Source organism: Oreochromis niloticus, linkage group LG20, assembly GCF_001858045.2.
Source record: "Oreochromis niloticus isolate F11D_XX linkage group LG20, O_niloticus_UMD_NMBU, whole genome shotgun sequence".
NCBI lineage: Eukaryota > Metazoa > Chordata > Actinopteri > Cichliformes > Cichlidae > Oreochromis > Oreochromis niloticus.
The window spans coordinates 15,452,924-15,468,026 of NC_031984.2; the positions used below are offsets into that span (position 1 = coordinate 15,452,924).

General features: G+C 41.1%; 1 protein-coding gene across 1 annotated transcript in view; it reads right to left on the reverse strand.

Annotated features, from left to right (window-relative positions):
* The window catches only part of LOC100700254 (metabotropic glutamate receptor 7), a 72,182-nt gene extending 57,377 nt beyond the window's left edge, over window positions 1-14,805 (reverse strand). Inside the window, exon 1 of the mRNA XM_019350229.2 lies at window positions 13,305-14,805. Within this exon, the coding sequence (XP_019205774.1) occupies window positions 13,305-13,808 (504 nt within the window). The 5' untranslated portion in view covers window positions 13,809-14,805. The remainder of the gene's footprint in view (window positions 1-13,304) is intronic.
* Between the last annotated feature and the right edge of the window lie 298 nt (window positions 14,806-15,103).

Here is a 15,103-nt window from a genome sequence, read left to right on the forward strand (position 1 = left end):
AAAGTCTTAAGGATCATCAAGATGTTTTCTGAAAATCTAAGTCCTTGTGTTCCTTTTGTCAGCAGGGGTTTTCACCTTGGAACCATACTGATACTACTGCCCCACTCACACGTATGTATTTGTCATCTAGGAAATTAAAGTACAAGAACTCCCTGCAGATTTTAGCCTTAACCAGATCATTTTTCACATAGTGTTAGTTTTGAATAGCTTTTTCCTTTAATGAATGAAATCATAACTTCAGAACTCCATTTTGTATTTAATTTTGATTATCTTTGTCTAATATGATTTTTTTTGATGATCTGAAACTGGTACACCCATCCACCATTCTCTTCTGCTTACCCTTATCAGAGTCATGGGGTAGAAACATGCAAGTCTGACAATTATGCAAAAAGAAAAAAGAAATCAAGAATGGGGGAAATAGTTTTTCACAGCACTGTAGATTCTGCAATATACTCTGATGAGAACAACCCAACCCTTTGTTCAATCATGACCAGACGGCCCCGAGGCTCTCTGTTCTGCTTTGTGCTCCGGGTGTCATGCATCACTGAGGACATCTGACCTGCCAGTCATGTCAGCAACACGCTAGAATCCCTGCACAAGCAGAACAATGGACAATAGTTCATTCAGTGAGCCCAAGACGCTTTTTCCAGTGATCTATTGAAAACCTGCCAATAGTGGAAGAACTGGACACGGTCTTTCACGCAAAGCTATTCTGTGTAAACAGACTCCATTCTAAGTGAGATCACGATTCATCAAAGCGAGTGTCTCAACTAATGGACCGGGAAAATTTATGTGCGATGTGTTTTTGTGACATGAACATTTCACATAACTTCCACTCGCAGTGTAAGAAGGCTACACGCTGTCATGTAGTTCAGAGCCGGAATCAAAGATGCGCAACAGACGCCAGATCAGACAATTACCCCCAGACAAGTTAACCAGCCGAAACAGGAACGAGCCCTGCCAAATACAATGAAACTGTCACACATCACTACTGAAAGGTTATCTTTATTTTCAACACGAGCACGAACATGCATCTCTCCCAGAACAGCTCATGTGGATCTCAAGCCTGCTAATAACACAATCTGTCAAACGAGCTGAAATATCACAAACAAAAAAACTTTGACGTATATTTAAAAGATCTAAAAAGCTGAATATTGAGCTTTTTGGCTCATTGATCATTCAAAATACAATATGTATGAAGTCTTGATGTATTTTTGTACGAATTTCATATGCGTTTCATAAAGACGGATTTTCTATATATATTTTTTTGTGTTTTCAGTAACTTTTAAAGACTCAGACATTAATCCAAATCCCTATATAAAAATGATGACAGGGTTCAGAGACAGAAAATTCCTCTATAGCGGTATTACTGAAGCTAAACACATGAATACGGCATTGAAGAAAGACAGGATTATGTGAATTGCACATGGCCTAAATGTAAAGTGTTAACATTATAGTAGAAGCACACCTCAAAGCGTCGGTGGTTAACTTGGCTGCTCCAGATCACACAACTACGACCAGAAGACTGAGTACTTTTAAGTGACTTCTGTTTAATCATTCATTTTATGTTTATTAGAGTACATTCGAAACCATAACCTTTTTTTGGATGGTTTCTCCACATAAAAAAAGGTGTGATGTGTTTCCAACTGTGCACGGGAGCTGGAAAATTGCTTCAGCATTGAGAGGGAAGGATTACTGCCACCCAAAAAACCCCACACACATATGCATTTGTCATCTAGGAATTCATTAAATTAAAGCACAAGAACTCCCTGCAGATCTACAGTACCTCAATCTTAGCCATAACTAGAACATGCCTAAACTCAGCCCCCATCCCAACCAGCGGTTAACCTCGTGGTAAACCACACATCAAGAATTATGTGAAGACTCAGCCAGCAAGTCATTAAAATTCAAATGAGCTCTGCTACCGATAACCACAAACCGTAACGATCTGCCAAAGAAAGCGCCCATCTAGCTTTTAACGAGAAGCTCATGTTAGTGACAGTGTGGAAGGATGTAAACATTAATGGCACCCCCCCTCAGCACAGCATGTAGCTAGGTGCATGCTTCCTTCAGATGGCAGATCTAGAAAGTAGAGCACAGAAAGTACAGCTTCTAAATAAAAGTGCTAACATCAGGTTTAGGGAGTTGTTTTTTTCTGGAAGGAGATCCAACTTTTAACCACTTTTTTAAAAACATGTTTTTTACAGTGGATATCTCAAAACTGGGCATCTCATATCAAAACATTTTACATAGATAAATAGCACTCCAGACCAGAGAAAGTCAAAAATTTATTTTAAGGTGAGCTGTCCCTTTAATGTGAACGAATATAGGCATTTCAGTAGCAACAAACACACTTAATACAAGCAGACATAGAGACTAAAACATAAGCTGCCAGGCATATAGTGCACAAGCTGTTATACTAACTCTGAAATACAGTGTGGTTAGATTTCTTCGGTACTACATACATTTTTTATAATTAGCCTCATAAACTAAAGAGTGGCGAGAATAGTCTTTGACAAGGTGATGCACCGTACACAAAGGCTGGAGCAAATTTATGGTGGCATGTATCGCATTTGATTGGACTTAAACTTCCAGGTAGCGAGCACATGACACCTCTATGCATAATCCATTGGTAAACAACTTGCTATTGATCCACCAAGCCTCATTAAGGGTAACATGTAAGTGCTTCAGCACTGATAAGGCAGTTAAAAAACACTATATTTGGTCATCAATAGCTTCTGTCCAGGAGACAATTGCAGTTTAAGCATCCTCTATTTGAAGGCAAAGAGCTTCCATCATTTGTAAAATGTCAGTGGTGATTGAGGTCTTCCCCCGAATCAATGTACCTGTCAAAAACGGGCGTTTCAGAGAGCCCTTGAAATCCCACAGGATTTGCATGTGAAAACAGTAATCCAGTCAACTGATTTTTTATGTATGCTGGCTGCTGAGGCACGGTATACTTTTCAAGCTCAAAAGAACAGAGGACACAAACACGTTCAAACAGCCCTCACACTCCACTGCATAGCCAGCAGAGAGAGGGAAAGACAGAGAAAGAGAGGGAAGAGGGAAAAAAACATTCACCAAACATTATCTCGAGGGAAATACACACAAAATGAAATTGAAGCTAATGAAACTCTGGAGTTCCGCTCTTTCATTTTCACATGTAAAATCAACAGGTATTTTAGCTTAACTACCTGGGGCCCATGCTGCACTCTAATAATTTAGTCCCCCAATAAAGGCCACAGTGTGCTGGCTGATATAATGGCTATACCGTATATTACAGCGTGTTGTATGAATGAATGTTTTGATGCACCCCGAGGCCCTGCTGTAATAACACAACTGAAGGACAAGGAATGAATCCCAGTGACAGTTTATTATGTACGATGTGAAGAAGAGAACACTGGACCTCGACACCTCTGATACAAAGAGCAAACATGTTCATACACTCACTGGACACTTTATTAGGTACACCTTTGTTAGCACTGAGTTGGACCCTGCTTTTTGCCTTCAGAACTGCCTTAATTCTTCATGGCACAGATGCAACAAGGTGCTGGATACATTCCTCTGAGATTTTTGTAGATACTGACCTGATAGCATCACACAGTTGCTGCAGATATGTCAGGTGCACATCCATGACGTAAATTTACCATATCCCAAAGGAGATTTGGTGACTGTGGAAGCCATTTATGCTTTGTGACACTGCACGTTTTCCTGCTGGAAGGAGCCATTGCAAGATGGATACACTGTGGTCGGCAACAATACCCAGGTAAGCTGTGCTGTTTAAACAATGCTTAATTGGTACTAAGGGGTCCAAAGCGTGCCAAGACAATATCCCACACACCAGTACACCACCACCCACACCCTGATCTAATAAATATAAGGTAGGATAGAGCTGTGCTTTCATGTTTTAATGCCATATTCTGCTCCTGCTATCCAATCATCGCAAAAATCGAGACTCATCAGTCCAGACAATATGTTTCCAATCTACTACCGTCTAATTTTGGTGAGCACATTCAAATGGTATCCCCAGTTTCCTGTTTTCAGGTGACAGGAGTGGCACATGGTGTGGTCTTCTGCTGCCTTGAAGGGTTGATGTGTGTTTAGAGATGCCTCAGTTGTAACAAGTGGTTGAGTTACTGTTGCCTTCCTGTCAGCTCAAAGAAGTGTAGCCATTCTCCACTGACCTCTGGCATCAGCAAGAAATTTTCATCCAGAGAACTGCCACTCACTGGATATTTTCTCTGCTTTGGACCATTCTCTGTGTGAGAAAATCCCAGCAGATCAGCAGTTTCCAAAAATAATCAGACTGACCTGTCTGGCGCCAATAATCATGCCACGTTCAAAGTCATTTAAATCACCTTTCTTTCCTATTTTGTTGCTAAATTTAAACTTCAGCATGTCATCTTGACCACTCTTGCATGCCTAAATTTGCTAAATTGCTGCCATGCGATTGCCTGATTAGAGTTTTGTGTTAATGAGCAGTTGAACAAATGTATCTAACAACAATGGCCGGTGAATGTACACATTAAAACAGGGATATTCAAATAAAATGTATACATGCAGGACTCATGTATACAATTTTTTTACTCAACTCTTTAATACAACGTTATTGTTAAAGTTTTGCACTTTGAGTTTACACTTTACACACAAAAAGACTAAACCCTTTACTGTGGACAGTTTTGTTTTTATGCCAGATTTTTTAAAAGTAATTAAAAGTTGCTCTACTTAAATTAATTACAAATTAATGCCTCAGGATAATGATCCAATATTTGTCATAAGTAAAAGGGTCATACAGAATGCACTCATTCTGATTAGTAAATTATGAGGGTATTTCGAATCACAGTCCAGTCCAGGTACATTTTGCTGATAATGCTTATATGCTTTTACTTCAATAAGAAATCTGGACTATACAATCATTTGTTGCACTGCAGCAGTTTTCTTTTTTGTATTAGTTCAACTAAAATAAAGGTTCTGACTAATTAACACATAAAAGTGGAAGACATTAATTATGGTAGTGACTGCATTAAACATTGAAATATACTAATTATACCTTTTAAAAATCATCAAAAACAAACATCTCTTTCCAGAAGCAAAGACAAATCTGGGGCACATTAAATTAAAAAAAACAGAGAAACTCCACGATTCAGTAACACCAGAGGAAACTAAGAAAATATAAACACTGCAGCAGAAGGGCCATTGTGTTTTCTCTTTCCTCTCTCGCAGTCCTAACTGCCGTGTGGCGTGCCTCTACTTCTTGCCGCTCTTCAGTGGCATGCCTACATCAGAGCCCTCACACGGGCGTGCAGTCTATGCAGAGCCTCGTGCCACCAGCCTCCAGGGACGGCAAGACAGACATGTGAACAGTGCATCTCCTGTCACTTTTAAGTTTAAGTCACGCTGCAGGAAGTGTATTAAGTGTATTGTTTTATTAACCCTCAACCAAATGAAGTGTGTGATGGAGACTTCAAAACAACCGTGACGATCAGATCTGTCAGTCAGCAGGCCGAGCCACCATTTTGGTCTCTAATTATTTAATATTTTTGTTGTTGTTGTTTTTAACTGCCAGGTGGAAGTTCTGTGCAGAAAATCTTGGTCTCTAGGGGATGACTGCTGCTCTCAACACTTGTTTACCTCCTGCTGCACCCTTAGCTAAACACTCCTTGTTTTCAGACCTTTTAACCATTTCTTGTAATGTTTCACTTTACTCTCCATTAAAACGAAAAAGCAAAATGTTCTCAGTGTTGAATCATTTCTTACATAAAACACACACATGCAGAACTTATTTCCATCAACCTTAGCTAGATTTAAATTCTAAATGACAACGTGTGTTTGTTAGTGAACATGCTAACATTAGCATACTGAAGTATCTGCTAACATTTCGTACACTACTTTTGAGCATAATGTCTTTGTAAGTACATTTAAGAGGCTTTTACTGTTATTTTCATCTATTTACAGACATTACGTCATTTTTGGATGTCCAAAGGACCATGCTAATAAATGCATTAATACACATAGCTGCACACTTACATTTTAACATGTTCTGACCATTTACTAATGTTTCTATACTGCTCATAAATGTTAATAAGGACAACAAAACTAATGTCTCCCTCTTTTTTCCTTCTGTTTTCACCTTTTCCCTTAAAACTGAATATGTTTTATGTGTTGAGAGGAAGTTTCTTCTGACAAGTAAATCCACCTTATTAGTCTTAAATGTAAATTAAACTTTTAAGGTAGCATTTGATGCCATTTGAAGAGTAGAGCAAGTGATAAGAACATAAGAGAACAAATAACACAATCCAGGCCTGAGAGGACCACGAGGCACGCCCTTTTGAAGAAGCACATGCTCTCACCGACAGCACTAAAAGCAGCCTTTTAACAGTTCCACTTAATTCATTTACTAGGATTGAGACAGGTGCCGGATAAAATACAGATCATATTTAAAAAGCAAATTTCATTCAGATATCCTGTGCTTAGCCTTACAGCACTTAAGTCCGCTGTAGCTAAGTGGTCCAGCCTCTTAGTTGTACTGTTGTAGTTTGCTGTAGTTTGTTCCTGCGTGCAAACGAAACTACAATGAGGCCTCTGATAAGTCTTTTCAGCCCATGCTGGATCATTTTCTGCTGAGGCAATGGGGACAATTTTTCCTTTTGGAGGGATGAGTGAGAGGCCGGCCTGCAGCCAGAGGAGACCTCCTCATGCTTTTCCACTCATCCCCGTAAGGAGATTGGACGTAATGGGGTTTCCTCTTCCATGGCTCCTTCTGCTCACCAGATAAACTGCAGCAAACTTCCAACAAAGTCTTAGTGCTATTCTTGTCACATTTTACAGTCATTCCAACAATAACTTTTGACGGAATACGGTTGTGACCTCATTGTGAGCAGAGCTAAGCTTTTAAGCAGGTGGCCTCTTCCCCACCCTCCAGGGCAGTGGAATAAAATAGGGGAAACAGCCCCTCTGGGGAAGTCAAACTGCAGCGATTGTCAAGAAGAGACCCAAAAACCCATGTAGAAATGAGGGATGGCGCCTCATTAAAGACACCATATCAACATTTTCCAGCTATAAATGGAATCACAATGCAATAAACAAGCTGCATTATGATTGAAAACAAAGAATGGAATAAAAATGTACTGGCTGCGTTTTCATTGAGAAACATTTATTCATGTAGCAAGCTATTATGTAGCTTAATAATAGGGTGCAGCATCCCCCCAGGCCTGCAGGGAATGACCAAGACCTTGATATAAGGGCTTGGATGGTTTTTCATATTCTCCCCGTGGCAGTCTGCTGACCTAATGGCCTTATGTCAACAGAAATGACAACTAGTCTAACAGGGATATTTTATTCATTTTATTAATATTGCATCACTTGCTCGCCATGTGTTGTGTTTGGGTGTGTGAATATATACCTGGTCTACTCAACGGTACTCCTTCACAACATTGCTTGAACTAAAAAGAGAGGAAGGAAGGGAATTTTGAAAAGACATCACGCTCTTAGGCATCCTCTTTCTCCGCGGTTGTCTGTGTAGGTCTGAACCCAGGATTTGGCGGACTCTTTGATGCGTTTTCCTTGAGTACAGTTCATTATCTGAAAACATTTTGTAAACACTGCAATATACGTGCAAAAAAATCCAATTTTCACATCAAATCCATGCACATTTATTGCTTAACAAGATCAGCGGTTCTCAGTCCTGCTGAAATCCTCTCGGAACAGATAACATTGTTTGAGGATGCACCAAGAAAGGTGAGACACATTTGCTTCTCGTCGCATATTGATCTTCCTGTCTTTCTCACTTCGTCCAGAGTTCAACACATTTGAACTCTGGCCTGGGAAATGGCAAGTCCCGCCGATATCCAGCCAATTTAAAAGAGCCGGTGGAATTGACCTCTTCTTAAGTAAGTATTGATTGTCTGAATCCTTGTTTGTATAACTGTATGTTTAGGAAGGTTCTTCCTGGATGGCTTGACACGAGTGCAGGGATGCAAGAACAAAAAACTATGGTATATAGAAACTGATAAAAAATGGTGTATATTTGTCAAATTCTGGAAACTCTTGCTAGCCTGTTAATGATGTTAATACCTGCAGCCTGTGCTTGTAACCCTGCCCGCATTATTTCCTGGATTTCATGCGTTTTAACACAGAGTGTGAGCAAATTTCACCTTGCCAATTCGGGTTTAAACTGCCCATAAGTCAGCACTTGATTAAACGGCTAGAATGGAAACCAGCAGGGCTCTCAGTCTCAACTAGAAGTGAATGTCACCGAACTACAGTGCATTCAGAATCATAAATTAAAGTACAACAGCATCTCTCTGCATATGTTTATTTTGTTTTGTTTTTTTGTTTTGATATTTTTTCTTCTTACAGCTCTAAAATAAGTATGTTGCCATAACAGCAAAACCATAGAACTTGTCAAATCAGCCACCACCGCAACATGTCACTTGTTTTTAAGTTAATTACTTAAAGCTATTAACCCCAGTCTTCACGTGCACGGCAGCATTATTACAAAGTTTCTCTCTCAAGTATTACACTTTGTTAAAGTAATGTTTATATTTAGAATGGCCTGGATCTCAGATAGTGCTTTTCTACAATGTGTCTCAAATCCAGTTCACACACACACACTTTAATCTATGTCTAAGTAATCATTCAGCATGCAGACTGGAGCAGCCAGGGATCGAACCCCCAGCTGTCCGCGCAGTAGACAGCGTGCTCTACATCCTGAGCCACAGCCACCTGCAATTTAGGATCATCATCCTATTTTAAATGTGACTAAATCCACAGATGATGTGTCATCACATCTCACCTATACATAGAAGCATGTTCACATCCTTATTTTAATCTAAAGGTCGTGTACCCAAATAGAATGAATAGGCTGTCTTTTCTGTAGATCATACCATCTCCTAAAATATGCTTCTTTTGTTTGTTTACTTTTGCACACACAGTGGTGCAGCGGTTAGCACTATCACCCCTCGGCACAAATCTTCCGAGTTTGAATCCACCAGCAGGCTGAGGGCTTTCTGTGTGGAATTTCCTCCCACGGTCATGCATGTTAGACTTATTGGTGAGTATAAATTGGCTGCGTATGTAAGTGTGAATCGCTATCAGCCTCTACGCGATAGACTGGTGACCTGTCCAGAGTCTACCATGGTGGATAATCAGGAAAAATTTATGTTTGCATGCTGCCTGCATTAAATTAACATCGCACGGTGCTTTTCTTTCTATTTGAGAGTACCTGTGTGGCTTAGGTTCACTAAACCACACAGGTACATTTTGTGATCTCATAATCTAATATTCAGTAATTCCCTTTTTCTTTTGTGGATAAGTCACGACTGCAAAGAAGGGTGGATATAATTGGATGGGTTTGATGGCTTATTAAAGTCATCCATATACAGTCGAGTTTTCAATTTCCATCTGCATGCTAAATCCCACTGATTTCTCAAAAGAGAACATTTGGAAATATCTAACCTATTTATCTCATCTCTCGTATACAGTGTAAATTCTGCTTGTTTTTTATGCTGTTAAAAACATTTTTCATTTTATTTTTGGCACAGCTGACTTTCTGTTTATAGTCAGTAGTCAGATGTGCACTACTAAAACTTAATTCACCGTCCTCTTCAGTAAGAAATCCAACTCTGTTATTTGTAATCTTAAAAAAGTTTACTTATGAGTTAAATGCTGAACCTTAGTTGAGAAAGAACTGTCAAGTTAGGAAATTAATTTTCTTTTTTGTCCACGTTTCAAGCACTTGTTATAAAGTTAAAATGTACTGAGTTGGCTTTCTATGTCAAACTCTGAATAAAAGCCAATTAGTAAGTGATGGAGAGAAAATACAAGAGCCGAAACCACTGGTGTGGATCATTAGATATCCACAAGACAGTTGTGTTTCCATCCCTTCAGCATTGGTAATAGGCCAATTTGTGGGCATATATGTGCATATCTACTCGTATGCTGGCTACTTAACATACCAGCTGTGTCTTTTATCGTATGGCTGAATGCAGTACTAGGGATGTGACTAATGGACCTGAGCTGCTGCAAGCATCCATGTACAAATGGCAACTGTTACCGTGTTTAGAAAACTAGATATATTAAACCTGTGCCATCCGATGTCACTTTTAGAGCTTTCTCCAAAACACACACACACACACACACACACACACACACACACACACACACACACACACACACATAGCTCCTTCATATTCCTTTGGTGTCCGTCTTTACCATTGTCAGCTAAATAGATCACACTGCAAGGCTTCAATCTCCTTCAAATCAGTCACAGTGATGATTCTGTGAAAAAAAGGGGGGAGATAAAAAGCCGACCGGAGCCTGTCAGGGCTATGAGAGCAGAGGACGTCAATGCCTCACTTAGACAGCCAGTCTGAAGGGGCCGGTTCCCCAGACGAAGAGGACAAGACGGAGTTCACCTGCATTCAATACAAAGTTTTGCCACCGCCTTTGGGAGAAGAGATGCGACGGAGCATAGCAGGCTGCAATCCCTGATGTAAATGTCATCAGGATCAAAATCAATTTCATGATTCATTCAAGAGGCCAGAACTTAAAAACGTACAAAGTTACCTGTTATTTATTTATTTATTTATTTAATTTAACAACAGCGTCATCTTCCCACCTCTGCTCGCGATCGCAGAGTAAGGACTCGATGATTTTCCTCACACATGCAAACAATTCAAAAGTTTGGCTGATTGATTTTTTTTTCCTCCTGTGGCATTGTTGCTTCTCATTTCCAACACAGCATGAAAGGCACTGAAATAAAAACATCTTAGCAGCAAATCGGCCTCACCATGGCAACAGTATTGATCACCTCTCCTGGGTCCTCAGAAAAATCTATCCCTCATGTCAATTTCCCAGCACTAACAGTTCAGCAGCTACTCACGTCTTGAATAGACAGGCATGATATTTAGAATCTAGTAATAAAACCTACAATCATTATTTAGCTTCCCTGATGATTCATTTATCGCAGGAGTGAGATACAAAATGACCTGATGATTTTCACTGAGAACAATGCGGGGAATCGGCTGTCACTATTCGCAGTCTCGAAGCATAAAGATTACACTAGGATTTCTTGATTATGGAGCTCAACCAATAATGAGGTCTAACTGAAATTGACTAAGAGAAGAAACTGAACACTTTGTAGCAAGTCCGTCTGACTGAGGTCTGATCTTTTTGATATGAAACCCCTCCCCAATTTGCTGGTTTAATTATATCTGAATGGGGGTTTCTCAGGCATTTGATGTTTTTCAAAAGACTCACTGAGTAGTATATAGATTTTATTTCAAAGCAGCCTCAGAAACTTAAAGTTGCTGCCACCTACCAAACAAACACAGTGTGACTAATGCAAGTAAGTGGGTATGTATTGATTATACTGTATCATGTGGCCTCAAATTTAATTTGTTATCAATAATACCATTGCTTCTGGTTCCACTGAAAACATAAGTGTGCTCAGAGGCAAAAAGGTTTAAAGGACTGAATCTAACTTCTCAAGGTATTTGGATTTAAGTGTGCAGAAGAAATCTGCCTTTCTTTCAGCACTTTGAGGAAATGAGAACAAATGCAAAGTGATGGATGGGTCTGCATGACAACTGCTGTCAATCCACAAGCTTGATTACAACACCTGAGCTTCAGCAACACCACGCCTACACTCTGACAGCTTGACACTTGCAGATGTGTTGGTACACCTGGTGTGAGGAGGAGAGAATAAAGAGAATTAGGGACTAATCTGGCTTCCCTTTAAACCCTCTCAGTTTCACAAATGCATAAGTTTTTTATGTTACAGAGCTTGCACAAAACTGAGGAACTCTTGCAACCCTCGTGCCGTGCAACAAAATAACAAGTGCAGTTATGCTTCAAAGCATAACTGCAGGGTTTTGAAGATCTTGTAATAATAAAAATTTAATTTATTAAGTGAGCCTACAAAGAGAGAACAGGAACTAAAGCTAGGCTGAAGATTGTGGTGTTGTGGTGGGGACGATCAGTCCGGCAAAAGGAACCACAAAACCCGGATATAAAAAATGAACAAATAGAAATAAATATGTATATAGATATATGTATATAGACACAAATGTGTGGCATGTGTACGTGTCTGTAGAGTAGAAAGGGAAGACAACTGGGCGGTGGTTGGGGTAAAAGCTTGTTAAGTACTCCGACTGTCTTACAGATGCAATTAACCAGCTACTTACACAATTTGTCGAACTGAGCTGGAACAAAAACACTGACTGACAAGACTCTGACTTACAATCTGCAACCACAAATCATTAGCACCAACACTGCATGCAGCTCCTCCCCAGTTTAAATGCCACTTTCCTCGCACAGGAAAAACTGTACAGAATTATGCAAAAGCATGCACATGTTTTTTTGAGTAATTAAATACTTTGCTATGGAGATGTGTTTTAAATAATTAATCTTTCTGTACTGGTGCCTTGCTGCATTTCCCATTTCACTGCAGCACCAGCAGTGGGCCAACACCATCAGTTGACTCTCAGCCAACAGAAATAGAGACGTTTTCCTATACGCTCAAGTATGCCATTTGGAAATTAGTCTTATGAATTCCTTTCATTTACTTGCAGCCATCGAGCTCAATCAGGCTGTGAAGAGATGGAAACAAGCTCATTTTGCAGAAGGGAAGCCCCCCCCCCCCCCCGCTTCTTCCCCCGTAGGTAAAAGCAAAAGGAAACTCAAGCATAACTCAATGCTTTCAGGTTCAAAACAATTCATAAAACCGCCTGCAGTCTGACGTACAAGAGGTTCATATAATCATGTGCAATCATATGAAACAGGCCTTTTATTCTCAGGAGGGGGTTGTTGAGTTTGGGTGTGATTGTGTCAGGCTGTCAGTGCCCACTCATCCAGACTCCGGAGTGAGACTGGAACAGACGGGAGCTGTTCTTTCAGCACCACCGGGGACAAGCAACAGCACTCTCAGCTGTCTCATCCACACAGTCTAGTGGATTGAAAAACCACCCAAACTCACTTCACCTTCCTTTTATGCCCCGTTTTAAGATGGAGAGAGGCATCAGTGAGAACACATCGAATCCAATACCACCATCTGAAAATAGATTCTTGCTCGTGATGGATTCTCTCTTATTTATTTATTTATTTATTTATTGTTTTTTCTCAGACACAGTTTTCAGCTGTTTCACTTTTGCTGTCCTTTCAAGCGGCTTTTGGGCAACAAAAAACTGCGTTTACCCCTCTCCAAAGCGCATTTTTACCCCCAAATTCAACAAACTACTGCTGCAATAGTGGAAAAAATACGATTATCTTAAAGCCACAAAACTAGTGCACACGCTCAGACTTGCCTGGAAGAGGCGTAGGATGTTGGCAACCATAATCGATACTGAACTCGCCGAGGCTCCGATGACTCCCACCACTTTTTCAGGCTTGACAAACACCGGTGGGTCCCCGTTAGTGCACCGCACGTCGGAGGTGTCCTTCGTGATCAGCGCTTGCACGAAAGTTAACGATTGCTCCAGCGCATAAGTATCCCTCGAACAAGTGTCCAGCACCCGTGCGCCTAAGGTGATGTTGGGTAAGAGTTGCTCGTCCTGGTTAATTTGGTCCAAAGCGTACATCATGGCCTCAAGCCGCTGGATGCCGTTCTCTTTTTTGAGGTCCCCGCACGGCGCACCATCGATTCCTCTGGCATGCACCGGGAAGAGTCCGCCGAGGGTCAGGTGTCCCTCAGTCCGTATCGAATGGGGTGCATAAGTCTCCTGAGGCAGCGCGAAATCTATCACAGTCCTCATAAGCCAAAACACCCTCCATATAAAGCTCAGCTTCACGCGTACACCGGGACAAGCCATGATCAACTTTTAGGAAGGAGAAGCCTGCGATCCGCCGATGATGAGACCAGAAGAGGCTAAGAAGTTTGCTAAAACGAACCCATTCTTGTCACCAGGGAGGAGATTCAACAAGCTGGGCTGAGGAACCAAGGGGCAGCAGAAGGCTCAGGCGAACTGCGCCCATCGTTTTACAGCCAGGAGTGAGCGGTTAAGCTTGTTGAATAGTGAAGCCCCTAACGGAAATTTAGCGCTCTCAGGAAGGGAGGCTACATCCATTAGTTAGAGAGAATATCACTGAAAGGAGACGAAAACCCGCAGCAAATTATCTGGCCTAATTTTGTCCATTTATGCTAAATCCAAAGAGCGAATAGAAACACAATGAAACCGCTGCGAGGAACTGGCATATCTTCACAACCCAAAGCCCAGAATTTAAGTATCGTGTAGTAGAAATTATCGCTTTAAATCAATACTTCTTAGGACCGGCAGAAGTGGGTGACATTCTTCTTCCCCAGAACAACTCCACGGGAGCGCAGGAATGGCTCGCTCGGCTGTGGTGTTTGTCTCCCAGGGGTGCATATCATCTCCACAGTCTCCAAAGGAGGGGAGGGAATGACGGAGGGAGGGAGGGAATGAGGGGGGGTGGGTTAAAAGAAAAAGGAAAAACGCGGTTAGTGTGAACGCAAACGTGCGTTCATTAAGCAGTGGACTAAGAAAAACCAGCTAATTAAATCCCCGGCTCTTTCTCAGTCTCCGCAACCGGTCGCCTTTATACAAAATGAATGAGTCACAGCGAGGGATTCACTGTGTGCGCCGAGTTTTCAGCCCCCTTTCGACGCGAGACGTCATTCAGCTGGCAGCAAAAAAGAAAAAGGAAAAGGGAAAAAAAGATTAGCATCACTTTGTGGAAAGGTTTCCAGGAAGTTAGCGCTCACTGTCTTCAGACAGAAGAGAAGGTAAACAAGGCAAACAAATGCACTTACAGACTTGAATAATAAGACAATTGTTCCTCTGAGTGCCTCTCAGTGGCTGCATCTCAGCATTATAATCTCTGTCTCCCTACTTCCCCTCCCTCCGTTATCCCCCTCAAACACACACACACACACACATACACACACACACACACACATACACACACACACATACACACAAAAGTGTTTTCCCCCCTCTTTTCTTTTGATGTTGACGGTGGCAGGCATGAAACAGAGATCTGTGGCATTATGAAAACACAGAAGAGCTGCAGGTATGAAGGGCTTCACCCGCCGACTAAAAAGTGGCTTTCCTGAAATAGTTTTGGATTCATTACTGATGCACCTTTA